The sequence below is a fragment of the Lepisosteus platostomus genome, chromosome 13, assembly GCF_059453375.1.
Source record: "Lepisosteus platostomus isolate fLepPlt1 chromosome 13, fLepPlt1.hap1, whole genome shotgun sequence".
Taxonomy (NCBI): Eukaryota; Metazoa; Chordata; class Actinopteri; order Semionotiformes; family Lepisosteidae; genus Lepisosteus; species Lepisosteus platostomus.
In genome coordinates, this window is record NC_142623.1 from 21,016,898 (window position 1) to 21,035,588 (window position 18,691).

The window sequence follows — 18,691 nt, forward strand, 5'->3', positions numbered from 1 at the left end:
TTCAAACTATTACGAAATGATAATATAAAGTGACCTATAAGATCTGCTAGGCTGTATCATTCTAGGACCAAACGTGTTAATTGAAGACATTGTTTGTGGCGAAGATGGTTACACTGAGAGGACTGAATTTTGGCAGTGAAGTTTAATGACGGCATAGTGGAACATATGACTATGATACTGTTACAAATTACGGGTTATGAAAATGATGAATATCAGGAATTGACTGAGTAGTTTAGTCAACAAGTAAAATAAATATTCATAACCCTCAACCTGTAAGTGATTTCTTCAGAATATACAGTAGCAGACCATTTGGTATAATTAGAGGCACATGCATTTGTTCTTCTCTGCTATGTGAAAAGAGTAATAATCCAGGCACACTTGACTGAACAAATGTTTATTAGCAATGACAATATGAGCACTACACTACATACAACAAAACATACAATGCACAAATTGTTATATTTACAATACAGACAAGGTGTTTCTGAGGCCTAACATCTTAATCACCCAGAAAACCCCAGACTAATATTAAATATTAAATTCTTAAATAATGCATACAGTGGCCAAAATAAGATATATATTGCCTTTTAAAATTAATGCAATTCAACCTGCAAATGCTACTAAATATTAAACTCTTAAATAATGCATACAGTGGCCAAAATAAGACATATATTGCCTCTTAAAATTAATGCAATTCAACCTGCAAATGCTACTAAATATTAAACTCTTAAATAATGCATACAGTGGCCAAAATAAGACATATATTGCCTTTTAAAATTAATGCAATTCAACCTGCAAATGCTACTAAATATTAAACTCTTAAATAATGCATACAGTGGCCAAAATAAGACATATATTGCCTTTTAAAATTAATGCAATTCAACCTGCAGTTACATTTCTCTCTCAGCAAACCTGGATGCCACAAAATAAATGGGAGCCTATCTCTCTATTCTAAATATCCACCTACAAGCAGAAAAGACTCTTTAACTAAGGTATTGTTTACTCAGCAAACCTAAAAGTTCCCTAAGAATACTGTATAGCAAGCTCTCTTTAGCAGAATTTACATCTTAGCTCCACTCAGGTTTTATCTGGATGATCATGAATTAGGGACTTTCATCTGACATCTTGTAGTCTGACCATCTTTCTCCTCTCCTCTTCTTCCTCCTTCTCTTCTCCTTTCCTTATGTTACAATTGTTTTCATTGCAGGACTGGGACCCCCTACATCTCAGAAAACATTCTATCTGTTTTGAAATTGGAAATCTTTACACTGCCAGGTGTTACACACATTATCTGAACTCATAGATACACTTCCCAGTCACCTATTGCTGTAACAATACAATGATAAAATATATCCAAAACAGCAGTTATATACTATGATTTTTGTTTCACACCAGTTTTCCCTTTTAATATCGCTATTGTATCAGAATATTTTTATTTAAAAATATGCACATTATTTTAAACAATTAAAAAGCAAAGCATTTGCAGACATTTAACATTTATACACATTTCCATTTTCTCCAACAGACAGTAGCATTTCTGATGTTTTGTATCTGTTCATGTGTTCTTAGCACATTTTCTTTTTTTTATTTATTTTGGTTCATGTTCTTTTGTAGATGTTTCCTAGAAGTAAATAAATAATAAAAGGGTATCTATAGAGCAGTGTTGATTTACTGGACCTTTTATTCTATATTGGAGTTAATTCATTCTACTGACACTGATCCTGACTTCATCTACCACTCACCTTTCCTCTTCTTTCTCACCAGATTATGATCACATTTAGGTAACAACTACAACCGTTCTACATTTCACCATCTTCTACTACCTGCTCAAACAAACACTACTCTAAATGATGTTGTTTCTTACTTTTACCTTTGACTGTAATTATATTGCTGCTATTAATAATAATAATTTCTTACATTTATATAGTGCTTTTCTGGACACTCCACTCAAAGCACTTTACAGGTAATGTGGATCCCCTCCACCACCACCAATGAACACTCACCACACATCAGCTATCAGTGGGGAGGGGAGCAGAGCAGTGAAGCCAATTCATAGAGGGGGATAATTAGGAGGCCATGATTGGTAAGGCCAATGGGAAATTTGGCCAGAACGCCAGGGTTACACCCCTACTCTTTTCGAGAAACACCCTTGGATTTTTAATGACCACAGAGAGTCAGGACCTCGGTTTTACATCTCATCCGAAGGACGGCGCCTGTTTACAGTATAGTGTCCCCGTCACTATACTGGGGAATTAGGACCCACTTGGACTGCAGGGTGAGCGCCCCCTGCTGGCCCCACTAACACCTCTTCCAGCAGCAACTTTTAGTTTTTCCCAGGAGGTCTCCTGGGTACTGACCAGGCTCACACCCGCTTAGCTTCAGTGGGTTGCCAGTTGTGAGGTGCAGGGTGATATGGCTACTATTGCTGGATTATCCTTAGCTACAGCTTTTCATTCATACACTACACTCTCCAGACTGACATTGACTGAAATATAACTTTAATTCCGACATGCTGAATTACTCCAATATTTGTTTTATTTAATTTTATTGTGTATTAAATTAAAGTTACTTGCTGTGTTTAAGCTTAAAAACATCTCTAATGATTTGATAAAGGACAGTTTGAAGTGATAGCATGCTACCTCAAAGTCAGTCAAATGAAAAATTCAGTTTAAGTATAGCAAATTGAAAATAGCTGTAATACATAAAATGATAATGATAGTAAAAAATCTCAGTGCTACAAGCATGTTTTAACATATTCCATATACATTTTAATTTTAGAATTAGTGTGCTTGAGATAAAGAATAAGATAATTGAAGAAGGAAGGGGTTAATATTCAAATTAAACATGCATCGAGTCCTCTAGCTTTGTATGGATAATTTAAATACTAAGCTTATCACCTTAACAAAATTAACCCAAAAGTATGTTACCCAAGAACAGAGAACATAAATTTGAGAATTTCAGCAAAACACAAAGTGGTCAGGTGTTTCCTTGAGTGATTGGAACAGATCATGTTAAAGCACAGGTAGCTTCGAATAGATTCACAATATATGTTTATATGTAATATTGGCTTAGAACACAGAACATTAAACGAGGAATTCCAAGTCTATGGTACTGTACATCATATGAGATAATGTATGTTATTCCACAAGTATTGCAAAAATACATGATATGGATATTCTGAATGCAGTGAGCTATGATTAATGCTGATCTGAAATGAAAAACATACTTTTACATTTTATGTGAAATTTAAATACCTTTAAGAGTATATTCTGGATTGAAAAGTGTCACTTACTTCAAACGTTCTCATTGTAATTCCAGAAGACTCAGATTTCTCCTTCTCTCTGCGTGTGCACCTGAGCCATCTTCTATACTCTTCTCTTATCTGGGGATGAAAAAGTGTCTTAACAACAGGTACTATGGACAGACAAAAGTGGAACTGTTTTTTTCATTGTCATTCTTAATGTACTGTATATAAGCTTGAGGTAGAAATATAAAAAACTTTTTTATTCTCACAAAGATTCCATCTTATAACATTTTAAAATGCTTTGCTGTTTTTAGATCATATTCTGAGGCCTCAAGATCTTCACATTTTCATTACAACTAGTTATGTGGTTAATTAATCAGCATTGAAGTGACCCTAAGAAAATAAGTTAATATTTTCAGATCGATAGAACCAGAAGGACAGAGGCTGTTCAAATAGTGTCAGAGAGATAGTGTAAGATTAAGGAACTCTGTGAGAACAACTTCTGATCATCTGATTTATTTTATATTTTGAAGCTAAACCTTAAAAAAATTTTAAGCCTCCATAATATATAAACAAGTGTACAGTTATAAAGAATGGGTTGTGTGTACAGACATTCCAATTCATACTAAAGAGGAGACACGAACAGAAGATCAGCAAGTCACTGCATGGAGAAAATAAGCATACATTCTCTTGTTTGGGAAGGTCAGATACAGAAGGATGAACAAGCTGTAGCTGTGTACCTTACCTTAGACTAATAAATTGGTTTACTACAAAGACTAAAGTGTCAATAAATCATATTGACTGTGATATAAAGTTATGTACTGTATTTTTGAGGTAAGAACATTATTTGAATTTACAATGTACAGTCTTTAAAGACAACAGCTGTAAAATCTAAGAATACATTTAATTCGCATTACTTACAAAATGACCATACAAAATGAATTGCAGTGATTTTTAGGGAAAACAAAAATGTGCAGCTACATTGACAAGGTGTAAATTAAACTTTTCTGTAGTGGCAGGTTGTACTGTCAATCAGTTACCTGTTGGCTCAACACACAGTGCACTAGGAAAATAAAAGGTCCCTGCAAGGAGTTGATGATGACAAACGCATATTTGAGGAACATGACATCTTGAAAGAAGCCCAGAATCCAGCTGCAGCCCATGATAAAGCACTGTGCCATGGATTTGAAAGTCAGCAATCTGAAATGAAATGTGGCGACAAGCAGTAATTACCCCTTTATGATTCAGTTTACTTGCCATTAGCGGTTGATCACGGGTTCCAATATGTAAAAAGATTCATATGTTGTGAATTACAGATCCAGACATTCAAAATGTGTGGAGTACACTGCGTCAAAACGCGGTGGGCGTGGCACATCATACTGCATCATACCGCATGCAAATTGAAATATGATAATTTTCAAGGTCGGGAAGCACCTTGTAAAACTGCCAGGTGGAGCTAACAAAGCTTAACATCTCATGTACAGCTTTTAGATTTTTAATAATTTTAAACTGTGTATAACAACATGTTAATCATTTAACATTAAAAAGTACACAACCTTCCACCTTTATCATAAATATTTTAATTATGCATCAATATTTTATGCATTAAAGCCTTGAACTTGGTAACTTACATGGGTTCTGGTTTTAACGTGTTTGTTCTAACATTATTAAGCTTATATTGTGTACTTCATAAAAACTGAAAATGTTTTATCCTTTTCTAAGAATAAGTACTGTAGTAAGAACACCACTTGCTGTTACTGTAAAAAAATAAAAGTTGTACTGATTTAATACCACTTGATAGTAATATTAATATGGAGTCGTGTAACTAAGCAGCTAAAATATTTTGGAAACATATTTTGGACATTCTTTTTCATGACAGTGAAGCGTTACACCTTCAAGTAAGCCCGTGACTGTTGTTAACTATGTTGAGACGAGGTTGTGTAACTCTGCGGAAATTATTCTGTACACTGAAGAGTTATAGAGCAGACACGTTGTATATCACCTCATACACTTGTTAAAATATTCCAATTGTGATTAGATACAGAATATATAATTAATAATATTAATAATGAAGACCTTGGACAGGCTATAAGCTCAAAGTATTACTGTGGTCCACTTTTTTGTAAACATCTGCATCACTTTAACTCATTCACCCATGATTACGTGAAAAAATTTGGACAACCCTTTTCAGCTATAGGCAAAGCTGGCAAGCGGCGCATTGGTGTAATGGCTTTGGCATGCGACTTGTGTGCAGGAGGTGGGGGGTTTGAGCCCAGATGCTGGCATGAGCTTTCCTTTAACATATAAACATTTCTTTGAAAAACTAAAATAGCAAATATTATGGACACTGTATTGCCATTTTTTATATTTCTAAATATCACAACATGTTTGAAGCTAAGTGATTTATTAATAACAATGAATAATTTCAAACTGCTTATATTTTAAAATTGTATTTTGTTCGGGGTTATTTGTCACCCTCTTCACAAACTTCAATTTATAGAGAAGTGTTACACCCCACTTTTTGTTATATAAAACAGGCAGTTCTGCTAGGGGATGGGATGAACTTTCAGTAGCATGCATTGTTGTCACTGTTGCTCTTTAAAATAAGGCAACCAGCAATCAAATGTCCTGTTTTTTCTTCACAGTCATTTTGCCATACTGTAGCTTTAAAACTTGAACAAAGATGTGACACATGCATACAGCATGATGTTGTGTAGTTTTAAAGCCACTAAAGTATAGCTTGTGGGAAATACATTTATTTGTCCTGCATCAAAGCTTAACTCGTTCAGAGCGAGTTAAGCTTTGACATTAAAAACTCAGAGTTAAAAGAAACATGTCAAAATATTTTCAAAATAATCACAAGTGAACGGGTTGATGGATTTGATAATAATAGAGAAATCATAACAATAATCATGCAATCCAACTGAAAGAAGGACACTTAAATCAACATGAAAAGACTGTATATAAATCAGTTAAAAACACTTTTTATGCACGTAGAGTCTTTGAGTCTTTGTGTAAGCTGTAAGTTCTTTTTACTTCTTAATTAAACATTTGAAACACTAATTTTGTAAATGCAACACACATTCCGTACAGAAATAAAATAATGCTTTCTACAGGTGTTTAGCAGGTTAGCAGGTTGCTGACAAAATAGCATGCTATCCACTAACCGTCCACCACTGCCCAGTGATATAACTTTAATATAAACAAGATCTAGTACCTGGCGCAATTTGTAAAAAAATATTTTGAATTAATCAAATCCCAGGTCTCAGTTCATAAAGCCAGAATTACATACTATCCCTAGGTCTGCAAAACACCTGATCATCTACAGCTTTCAGTGCTTTGTTTTTGTATATTCCAATCTCAGCGGGGGCAGGGTGTGTGGCGAAATGTTTAGGCTGCAATTGAATGGATGTTTTTATTTTTCACACCTTAAACATTGTTTTCTCTGAAAGTGTTTTCTTCCCTCTTTAGCTGATCTTTTGCTGCTTACACATGCTTACACAGCTCCCTGCATGAATTCTCATTCTTGATTGAGAAAGCTTTAGGGAACTTTTTATACTCAACAAATTGTAATTATGATGTTAACATTGGTGTTTTTATTAATTGTTCACTTAAGCGTATGGAGGAGTGTCAACTGTTAAGGAGAGCTCCCCCTTCCCCCCACAGACAATAAAGCAATTTTGCGTTAAAGCAAGTATTGACTATCTATCCATTGCAAGACACTGCAGCAGCCACAAATAAATAAAAAATAAACTTTTTTTCTCCCAATGGTAACTAACAAATTGTCACGTTACACATCCTTGTGAAACAATCATGACGTTCTCATCCAATCAAAGGTTTGATGTTTTTTTTATTTTGAAACCATGATCTTGACATGCAGGTGTGGAGTAAAGTTAACAGCTTCAGATTTAAAAGGTTATTAATAATATCTTCCATGTCGCATTAGCATTGAATGTTCTTACAAGTGTAAAAAGAGGCGAAACACAACGTGTCAACTCTATAACTCTTCAGTTTACAGAGAAATTCTGCCAGAGCCACACAAAATTATCCAATAATACTTTTCTTATGTCTAATTTCTAGTTTAGCAGGATTTGCGTGATAAGCACATTGTTTAATGGGATTGACATTACCCACTTCTATATCACTGTACATCACATCATTTTCAGGACTGTTTTGAGTGCACAGACTGGAGTGTGTTCAAAGATGCAGCCTCCCATGGATCCCACACTGATATTGATATGTATGCATCAGCAGTCACTAGCTACATCAGCAAATGTGCTGATGATGTGGTGAGCGTTAAAAAGATATGCAAACTCCCAAATAAAAAACCTTGGATGAACACTGAGATCTGCTCCCTGCTCAAAGCCCGTGATGCAGCCTTCAAATCTGGTAATGAGGAAGAACTGAGAGGGGCTAGGAAAAAATTAAGAGCTGGCATAAAATCTGGCAAGATACAGTACAAATCTCAGATAGAACACCACTACAACACCAACACTAACCCACGACGCATGTGGCAAGACATAAATACAATCACAACCTACAAGAGCAAAACAAGCCCTGTAAATGCTACTGACCCCTCTCTTCCAAAGAAGCTTAACACCTTCTATGCATGCTTCGAAACTCATAACCCTGAACCAACCACCTGGACCACTGACACCCCTACCACCCCACCACTATCCAAGCTAGATGTGTGGAAATCACTAAGTAGAGTGGACACACATAAAGCTGCTGTACCTGATGGTATCCCTGGCCTGGTACTCAGAACATGTGCCTGGCAGATAGCTGATGTCTGTACCGACATCTTCAACATGTCCTTGGCCCAGGCCACTGTACCTAGCTGCTTCAAGACAACCACCATCGTGCCAGTACAGAATAAATCAGCCCCCACATGCCTGAACGACTACCACCCTATTGCACTCACCCCCATCATAATGAAGTGCTTTGAAAAACTACTTATTCCACACATTAAAGCCAGCATTCCAAAAACACTGGATCCTCTCCAGTTTGCCTATCACACAAACAGCTCCACAGAGGATGCAATCTCTATAGCTTTACACACCACACTAACCCACCTGGATAAAAGGAACACCTATACAAGAATGCTGCTCATTGACTTTAGCTCAGCATTTAACACCATCTTACCCATAAACCTTTCTACCAAACTCAGGGCTCTAGGTTTAGATACAACCCTCTGCAGCTGGATCCTAGACTTCCTCACCAGCAGACCCCAGACTGTCAGGATTGGCAACCTCACCTCCAACACACTCACCCTTAACACCGGTGCCCCTCAAGGCTGTGTGCTCAGCCTACTGGTTTACTCCCTGTTCACCCACGACTGTACTGCCAAGTTCAGCACAAACACCATCATCAAGTATGCTGATGATACCACAGTTGTGGGCCTGATCACTGACAATGATGAGACTGCCTACAGGGAGGAGATAAAACAACTTGCAGACTGGTGCCGAACCAACAACCTATGTCTCAACATCAGCAAAACCAAAGAGCTGATTGTTGACTTCAGAAGACAAGGAAAAGTTCACTCCCCCATCTACATAGAAGAGTCTGCGGTGGAGATGGTGAATAACTTCAAATTCCTAGGTGTTCAGATCTCTAAGGACCTCACATGGACACTGAACACCTCCAGTCTCATCAAGAAGGCACAACAGCGGCTGTACTTCCTGAGAAGGCTGAAGAAAATATACCTACATCCACAGATCCTCACCAACTTCTACAGATGTACGGTGGAGAACATACTGACCAGCTGCATCACAGTCTGGTACGGCAACTGCACCGCATCCGACCATAAGGCACTACAGCGGGTGGTCAAAACTGCCCAACACATCATCGGCAGTGCCTTACCATCCATCCAGGAAATATACAACACCAGGAGTCTGAAAAAAGCCACCAAAATTATGTCTGACCCCATTCACCCCAGTCATAACTTGTTTGTTCCCCTACCATCTGGCAGAAGGTTCCGGTCACTCCAGTCACACACAACTAGACTCCAAAATAGCTTCTTCCCCAGAGCTGTCAAGTTGGTGACACCCCCACTCCCTCCCACCATATTATGATCTCTCCTAACGTCTTCCTGTACCCACAATGACTGTATTCCTACACCACTACACACACATGTAAGCCGAAATTGTACTGTCCTCTCGATAGCCCAGTAAAACTGTACCAGTCGTAATAATATTTAATATTTATTAATTAACCATACTATTTTTAACCGTACTATTTTTGCACTATTCCAAGAATTACCTTGCACTGTTTTTGTCCTGTTATATTTTCTCTGTTTGCGGAGTTTTGATTACTTGATTACATGTTATTTATGTTATGTTATTACATGTTACTGTTATTGCTATTGTGTTACTGTCTATTGTCTTATCTTCTGTCCTATTTATATACTGCACCTGAGTGACTAATGAAAAACACTTTTCATTATACTATGCACCTGTGTAAGTTTAATGACAATAAAGTTGAATTGAATCACAGGTTTGAGTCAGAGTGTCTGTTAATAAAATAGAGCGCCTTCCAATACATATAACTACTGGATGATTTCTTTATCCGTTTTAGCTAAATGAGGGGAATTAAATCAGTCAGACTCTTGGAGTGCCAATTGTAAAAATAACTGTTCTTCCCTCATTTACTTGACTTAAAGAATTTCGTGAAGAAATCCTTAATCACAATACCATCATTTAATTTATCCAGATACACAAATTCACACCAGAGCCAACAACAAGCTATAATAGTGGACTATTTTTATATATTCGGTTATGTAAGAAACAAAGTAATTCTCTGATAGGGGTTTGAACCGCCTGAGTTCACCACACTACATGACAGTCCATTGCCTATTACCACTATAAGGACAATAATATATATGTATATTTAAAAAAACGAATGTCAGATGTTTCCAAAATGTCCCCTTGTGATATTTTAGCTGCTTAGTTACATTACTCCATATATTTCTATAAAGAGGTGTTAAATCAGTACAACTTCTATAAAATTCAAGTATTTTTAATGTTTAATTAAAAAGTGGTTTACATTTATTTAGATCCTTAAATTAATATTGTTATTAATTGCTTTAGATATGCAATTACATAGCATATTCCCTATTTAGAGGATTCTAAAAATTATGAGGTTTTTTACTGCAATAACGAGTGCAAGTATTCATAGAAAAGGTTAATCATATAAATATATCATATCATATAAAGCTATATAAATATAATTATATTGTTATTAATTTCTTTAAATACACGATTCCATATTCTATTCCCTATTTATCAAATTCTAAAAACTATGTGTTTTTTTACTGCAATAATGAGCACAAATATTAATAGAAAAGTTTAAAACATTATAACTTTTTTATGAAGTATATAAACTTAATACAGTCAGAAGGAGCAAAATAACCAGAGTATGTAACTGAATGAAAGACTTTGATGCTTAAAATGTTTAGGAAGAAAGTGGAATACTGGTGTGTTTTTTTTTAATTCAAGCTGCCAATACCAGCCATCTGCAGTTTATATACATTAATATGTTTATGTTCCTAAATTAATATCGTTTATGACCTTCAGACGCATTATGCTCCTCTTCTTTTTATGTTCAGCTACTAAAATTTACCTTTAGTTGTAAAATTCCATATTAATACTCAATATTAATTCAATTAATCGTTTCACTAACAACCAATGCACCACGAGTGCCGCCTGTCAGTCATTTTGGCCAGCCAATCATGTACGGTGGTACAACGCAGTGAACTATAGATAATTCTGTGTGGCATGGGGTTGTACCATGGATTTTGAATGGCTGCATCTGTAGTTAATTATTTGGATGATTGGTAACATAGGTTTCGTTTATAAAAGTTTGGTAAATAAATGCATTCATGGGGATAGTTGGTGTTAGGTTATTAGAGTAGGTGTTTCTGTTGTAGGACCATGGTTATGTATAAATAGTTCTTGTACATTACCTATTACTTTCTCTCCATTGTGGGCTTTTCCATGTGCCTAGGCCTTGTTAGCTACCTGAGTAGAAGTAGGCCTGTCACAGTTATATTAAATCTTATTACATCTTTTTCAACAATCTTGCAAAAATACTAGATCACTGAATGTAAGAACCCACTTACAGAGCACATCATTGCTGAGTAAAATAAGTCAGTTCACCTTTTTTACCAAGCAATATGGACTGTTTATGGATGCGGTGGTCTTTTACTTTAGTTAGGGATGAACAACAAAAATATATACAACATTTACCTTGTGTTTCTCACTCTAGAAATGTCAGTGTTGAGAAAACCAAGCTGTGATCTCAAAGCCCATAAAATGATGGTGAATAGTATGATGTTCACCTTTAGAAAAACACAGATCTTGATTTTAGATATAGAATATCAATCAATGAAATAAGGGCATAAAAATAAGAACATCCTAAAAATGTATCTAGATTGTAGTTAACAGAACAATATAAGAAAAAAAGAATATATCTGTGCTTTGGAGGAAGTTATGTGCCGTTCTCTTCCATAACTTATACTTTACATAGATACAGTACAACAATACATGTAAATGTTTGTTTCTACTGTGAATGGTTCATTTAGGAATATGATATAGAAATCCCAGAGACCTATTAAAACAGCGATGTACAGTGCATTTTCACTTAAATCATAACGAAATAACCCATTTTAACTGATAGAGACATAAACCAAACACATTCTGTGTAATTTATATCATGTAAATTATATAAATAAAATGTATATTTAATATAAAATACATATAAATAATACCACTCAAAATAGATGTAGATGAAAAAATATAAAGAAAACACTAAAATTTCCATTTTTGAAGTAACATTTTTCAATATAATTAAACTGATTTTTGAGATAAGCAGTAAGCAGTTTGGATCTGTAAATAATAATATCTCTTTATTAACCCTTTACAATTTTTTGCATTAGGAATTATCTTTTCACATACCCCAGCTTGCTCTCCATGAGACACACAGATAGGGAGAGAGCCTGGGGTCAGAGCACAGGGTCTGCCATTGTACAGCACCCCTAGAGCAGTTGGGCTTAAGAGCCTTGCTCAGAAGCCCAACAGAGTAGGATTCCTCTGCCAGCTGTGGGATTTGAACTGGCAACCTTCTAGCCATAGGTGCAGAGCCTTAACCACAGAGCCACCACTCTGACAAATCTAGCTTTTCTATGAACTATCAAAGTATTCTTTCAACATGACTTTAGCTTTATTGCTAGTGTCACAGTACAGCAACTACAGTATTGGAAAAGCCGATATGATATGCTAAGCTTACACAGCATGATGGGAGAATATGTACTACAATGACAGGACTAACAACATCCTTGCCCCTTGCCATCCTTGCCAGTAGTATGTAGACCACACTTGGTGGACATTGGGAAAAATAATAAAAAATTCTGTTTATTTATTATCGCCCTGTCTGTATTACTGCCCTGTCTTTCTCACACCTGAAGAAGGCTCCATGGCTGAAATATTGTGTTTTCTTTCTTCTCTTTTCAGCATGCAATAAACCTTTACTTGTTCCTTTGCAGCCTATGCATGCTGACGTAGCTACCCACCTGGAATTCTGTTTTGCGTAAATAACACCTTTTAGATCTTGTTGGTCATGCACCTTATAACTTGCATGAAATGGCTACACACCCTTATTTAAAAACTATTGGTAAATTTCACATCACAATTCAGCACTGAGCAGAAACATGCGCTATTACTTTGATGTAAACAAAACAAAGATTGTTATTTCTCAATTAATTATAACACTAAAATATGAAGATACAGGGTTGACTTGAACATCAACCCTGCTATGTGTCGTTGAATTTTGGATTTTTTACCACATAACCAACAGACTGTCAGGGTGAATAACAGAACATTTTGCCCTCTGATTCTCAGCACATGTGCTCCCCATGGCTGTGTCCTATCTCCATGGCTCTTTTACCTTTTCATAAACAACCTCACATCTCGGGATGCCTCTGTCAAGATTTTCAAATATGCAGATGACACTACCAATGATGGCCGCATTGGGAATAATGATGAGACTTGTTATCGAAAGCAGGTTGACTTAGGAAGAGCCTGGTGTTAGGACAATGACCTTCTACTCAATGCTTGTAAAACCAGGGAAATCATCATTGACTTCTGACACCTTCAGAACACAAAACTTCCAGTCTTCATTAATGATCTTCCTGTAGAGACCACAAACTCCTTTAAATTTCTGGGTACATATATGAACAGTGAATGGAGTAATGGAGTAACAACTCTGACCACAGTGTGAGTGAACTGGCAACTACTCCTTCAATTCTACACAGCCGTAATCTAAAGTGTTCTGACAACCTCTATTACAGTCTGGTATTGGAGCTTGGATAACTACTCAAAAGGCAAATTCTAAAAGAATGTGTCCAAAGCTGCAAACATTGTTTATCACATAACACATGTGTCAAGCTGCACCTCCAATCGTGCCAAGAAAATCATCTCAGACCCCTCACCCAGCTCATAATCTCTTTCAGCTTCTCCCTTCCCTTCCTCTCAAGGACTTCCAGCTTCAACCTCAGCTTCGTTCCCGCTGTCATACGAACTCTGAATTCACATTGATCTCTGAATTCTATTGTTTAATTTATGCTGCTAAACTGCTGGAAAATTGTTTACATATGTATGTGACAATGTTTGTCTGTCTTCTATCCTATTTAAATTTGTACTGTTTATATTGTATTTGTGTTCTTGCTGTATCAATAGCAAATTCCATCAACTATTGTTGTGTGGCAATAAAGAATAATCTAATAATCTAAAAAGGAAGGAAATGTATAATTAATGTTCTAGATAGAAGGAGAATTGCAATAATAATGCAATTAATAATGCTATAATATGTGTATGGCTTTGGAATATTTTCTGTTAGTTGATTTACCATTTTAAAGCACCATTTTGTTTACTGTGAGAAACTTAAAGGTTTAAAAGTGGTTCCTGTTTCTATATTTAATCTCTTTTAACTTGGAATTTCATTTACATAAATTCACTGAAATTAATAAATATAGGGTATCATACTTACAGAGATCAGGAAGCTAACAGGACCATGAAAACTCCAGTTGAACCCTCTCTCATAGGACAGCCAACAACTGCAACATCAAAATAATAGTTTATTGCTGTGATAGTAGGTACCGCAGATACTCCTGGAGAACTCCTAACTTTTGTATAATCTGCAGTGACAAACCCTTTCTCTGTCTTTCTCTGAAATATATAAAGGACCTCTTACTATTCACTGGTGAATATTGAAGTTTACAGCCCAGTAATATTAGATGTTTTGCCTTCTGAAGAAGAGTGTCAAGGAAGTTGCCCTTGTGTAAGTCTCATGCTCTGTCTATAATGCCATGATTAAGACATTTCTCATTATTATTCACAATTGTAATTATGTAAATTAATTTAATTGTAAATTAAATTTAATAAATTTGGAGTTCCAAGTACCATTCTGCATGACATAATGTTTCTTCAGTATGTTGACAAAGTTATAGTCAGGGGAAAGAATTCCTGTTTTCCATAACCTAAAGAGCTATGTGGATTTTTTCTTTACTAGTCTATGAGACTGACAAAATTAAGTACATGAGAATCAAATAAGAAAAAGCCTGTTTTTAATTTCTTATCTAATCTAATAATAATAGATTTTATTAATTTTGCTGAATGTCAGCTATCAAAACATTATACTTAACTTCAATATCTTCAATATAAATGTTTATATAAACTCATGATTTTAGTATGTCAGTATTAACTCATATCTAAATTTTTAAAATATCGACAAAAGAGTAGCAGATATATTTGCGTCAGCAGCATTTACAAGTGTGTTGAACACAGGTATTGTTGAATAATATGCTTTAAATTCAATTAATCATGTATTTCATGAAGTATAACTCTACCCAAGAATTAGATGCATTTGAAGATGCTTATTAAGCATTACGTTACAGTGACATTTGGCATATTAGATGCAGCCATTTAAAATGTGTGAGGTGACAGGCAGTAAACTGAAACAAGTACTGCAGTTTAACAAACAGCGCCACATGTCGCCGTTTTTATTTTTTGAATAATCTGAACTCAGACTGCACTGCTCTGTAAAACCTCCAGGTTTGTACCACAACACAAATTGTAACAGTATTCAAGGAAATGTTTATTAACCCATTAGTGCATTCTTTCTACTTTGAGCTACTTCAATAGCACGAACTGGCACTAACAGAGCAGTGATGAATGAGACTTATGAGAATTTATTACTCCTGTGCTGCTGTAGTAGGGCTGAGTGAGATCACTACCCCCAAAAAAAACAGGTGCTATCTTGGCAAAAGCATTAGAATCGCTACTTTCTACAGAACAAACCAGTCAAACAGAATACATTGTAGATACTGTTTATAATGCCATAACTCAGCATTAAAATATGTTATACCTTGTTACTGGTGCAGTTATTTTTTAGTGTGTTGACATCTAGGATCAGTTCTGTGATTTCAATGAAGTCTTGCAATAAAGCAAATGGTGTTTGCTTTAAAATGCTTTCAGAACATTTCTTAGCACATTAGTCAATGCCATCAAATAGATTTAATGAAAATAGTGATTCCTTGGTAAGGGAGATGGTCAATGATTTATATTGTCTTAATGCTAATTAAATAATCTAAAATGTCGCAGATGTCCGAAGGGTATGCCTTGGAATGACAAGGAGAGCAGTAATGACCCAATGCATAGTGGTAAAAGGGGCAACATGGAGGTTAGCCCAGGCTCAGGGGGTTGGACGATGTCGTTATAGAAACCTGTGCCCTCAGGCCACAGACATGGGATGACCTGGTAATAGACGGGTCTCACGACATCCGTTCCCTCATTGCTGAGCCTGGAGCAGAGCAGACACAGGAAGTAATTAGGCTACACAACAAGACACACCAGAAAGACATGAATAATCACAGAGAACTAGGAACAGGACAGAAGTAGAGGGCTCTCTAGGAGTACAGGGCATGACATAAATGATAGAATGAAACTGAAATAAACATTAGAAAACTTTTTTCCATTTTCATTAACACAAAAAATTAACATCATACTCCCGTATTTAATCAAATTATTTAATTGTTTCACACATTATTAAATTAAAGGAAATCAGTTTCTTTTTTTGTTGTGAGCAACTTGTTCATCCAATCATGAATCATTTTCCAATCATCTGATGTTTTGTGAATCTTCGATTCACCATGTGTCTGATCCTTTCCCAATAAAGTTAAGCAAATCCTCTTTGCCTCTGGAGCTGTCAAATATATGGCTTATTCCCACTAAGTTTTAAAAGTCACCAAGATCCAAAAAAGAAGAGCGGCTTAACTGATCTTGCTCTCCTATCTATACCAGTGTGTTCCACATACCATATCTCCTTGTTCTCTTGACCTTTGGTTAAAAGTTGTATATATCTGGAAGAGTTGTACACAGTCTTGGCATTGGTGAATTTTGCTGTCACATAGTCCTTTTTGATGGTCTTCCTGACAGGAGAGAGACAACAGGGATAACATCTCCCAATTCTTCAGCAGTGGTGAGCAGAGAGATAAGGATGGCCTGTCCTGACCTGGTGTGCATGGAGATCATATGTGTGCTGCTAGCAGTGCAGGGCTGTGTAGAGACATGCATTCAATTGGATACTGCAATCTGCTAGGTGGGGTCAGACACTCTTCACTGGCTGTTCAGCAATAGTAGACATGGTGGTTGGGTGCTGAAAAATACTGTCTCCTGCTTCCTGCTTCCTGCACCTTTAACAGGAACCTTCCGATCCTTCCCAACAATAAGCCAGACAGCTCACGCTCCTCCAGGAAGGTCTCCACACAAGTCCAGTTCTTACAGGCAAACACCCTGGCCTGTAGCCTAGAGCTGAGCCAATGACAAATAAAAGAATAAACAAAGGAAATAATTGTATTCTTTCTAGGCTAGTCATTCTAGTCATACTACAGTGTTGCTTTAGAACAGACTTCAAAATAAAATTATATGTTCATCTGTCTTACGGCTTTCTTTCTTTTTGATGGTCTTGGAAGATTGCTTTGAGCATGCAGTGTTTTCCTGAAGAACAGCCCATGAAGAAACAAAAACAAGAATTTAGAAATCAATAAAGCCATATATTTAAAATATAATCTGTAATCAGATATTTCTACGGTATCTGCTTACCTTTCACTCTTTGCGAGCCAAGGCAGTTGGTACTGAAACACCATGTCTCTTCCCTTTAAATATCTTGATCTTCATACTGTGATCATTGTACTGCAGGTTCATGGATTTTTTTAAAATAACAAATCCACCGAATCCCAATGCTTATTTATATGAGTATTAAATATAGTAATGCTGGACCTTTTCTCCAAGAGAAACAAGATGCAGGAAGTGTGATAAAGAATGTTGATACTCAGGTCAGACTGCCGATTGATCAAACCTCTTTTTAATACCCTTGCATTATCTTGCAAATTTGCTTGTCTCTTTGACAATTATACCGTTTGTAATAAGACCACTGAATGTGCCTTCAGTGTGCCACAGACACATTGGCATATGAAGTTAGACTTTCATTCTTTGAAACTCAGCATCTTAACAAAACTACCTTGAGATGTCAAACTTCTTGCATTTTGTTGAGAGTGATTTGTGAATATTTTTATAACCTTCTCTTTATCATTTATACATATCTTTTTGTGACATGATTTGCAAAATGTCAATAACTTTGTGGGATAAACACTACAAACTTTCAAACATTCAAACCATTAATGTAAAAAAGACAACTGCCTGTGGATTTTTTTTTTACATTTTTTAAAATTATATCTATTATCTAAACTTCCGTGCAATAATGCACGGCAAAAATGGCTTTCAACAGATACTATTCTTATGCAAAATACCTGCATATGATCAAACAAGAGAAGGCCCTGTCACCCATAGAGTGTCGATGGGCTTGGGGGACATATAGTAGACCAGAATTAGAACAGCTAAGATTGCAAGGTGGGGCGTAAGACAATAGTAGAAGACAGATACTGAGGTGCCATGTCATGCAGAGTCTTATAGGTGAGCATGAGGATTTTGAAGTTGATATAAAACCAGACAGGAAGCCAGTGCAAGGACTCCAGGAGTTATCACTTGCAAATAGACCTGGTCAGGATTCTGGCTGCTGAATTCTGGACATACTGCAGCTTGTTCAATGTGTATTTAGATACCCCAGCAAGTAGGGTGTTACAGTAGTCAATATTTATAGACAACAAAAGATGTAATCTGGTGATATTTCTGAGGTGGAAGAATGATCTTTTGACAATATGTTACACATGCCTCAATCAAATATCACTACCAAGTTCTTCAACTTTGATTGAAACTGACGTAGAGTACCATCCACAGATAGAGTTACAGTACTAGTTTTGCATAGTTGATGGGCCAAGAAACATGACTTCAGTCTTGTTGCAGTTCAGGTGAAGAAAAAAAAATATGTTGAAGAGGC

The 18,691-nt window shown here is 36.1% G+C and overlaps 1 protein-coding gene across 15 annotated transcripts in view; it reads right to left on the reverse strand.

The window, feature by feature from the left end:
* Window positions 1-378: 378 nt before the first annotated feature.
* The window catches only part of LOC148650215 (adhesion G protein-coupled receptor E3-like), a 63,242-nt gene continuing 44,929 nt past the window's right edge, over window positions 379-18,691 (reverse strand). For 3 of the 15 annotated variants that reach the window (XM_088603790.1, XM_088603791.1, XM_088603787.1), the window contains 5 exons: window positions 14,285-14,351; window positions 11,488-11,579; window positions 4,285-4,444; window positions 3,293-3,382; window positions 379-1,621 (listed from right to left, as the gene is read on the reverse strand). In XM_088603790.1, the coding sequence (XP_088459916.1) occupies window positions 1,589-1,621; window positions 3,293-3,382; window positions 4,285-4,444; window positions 11,488-11,579; window positions 14,285-14,351 (442 nt within the window). In that variant the 3' untranslated portion in view covers window positions 379-1,588. Of the gene's footprint in view, window positions 1,622-3,292; window positions 3,383-4,284; window positions 4,445-11,487; window positions 11,580-14,284; window positions 14,352-16,050; window positions 16,097-16,308; window positions 17,107-17,128; window positions 17,293-18,691 lie in introns of those variants that run through there. The other 12 variants (XR_015926053.1, XM_088603788.1, XR_015926055.1 and 9 more) reach the window with 12 other exon arrangements.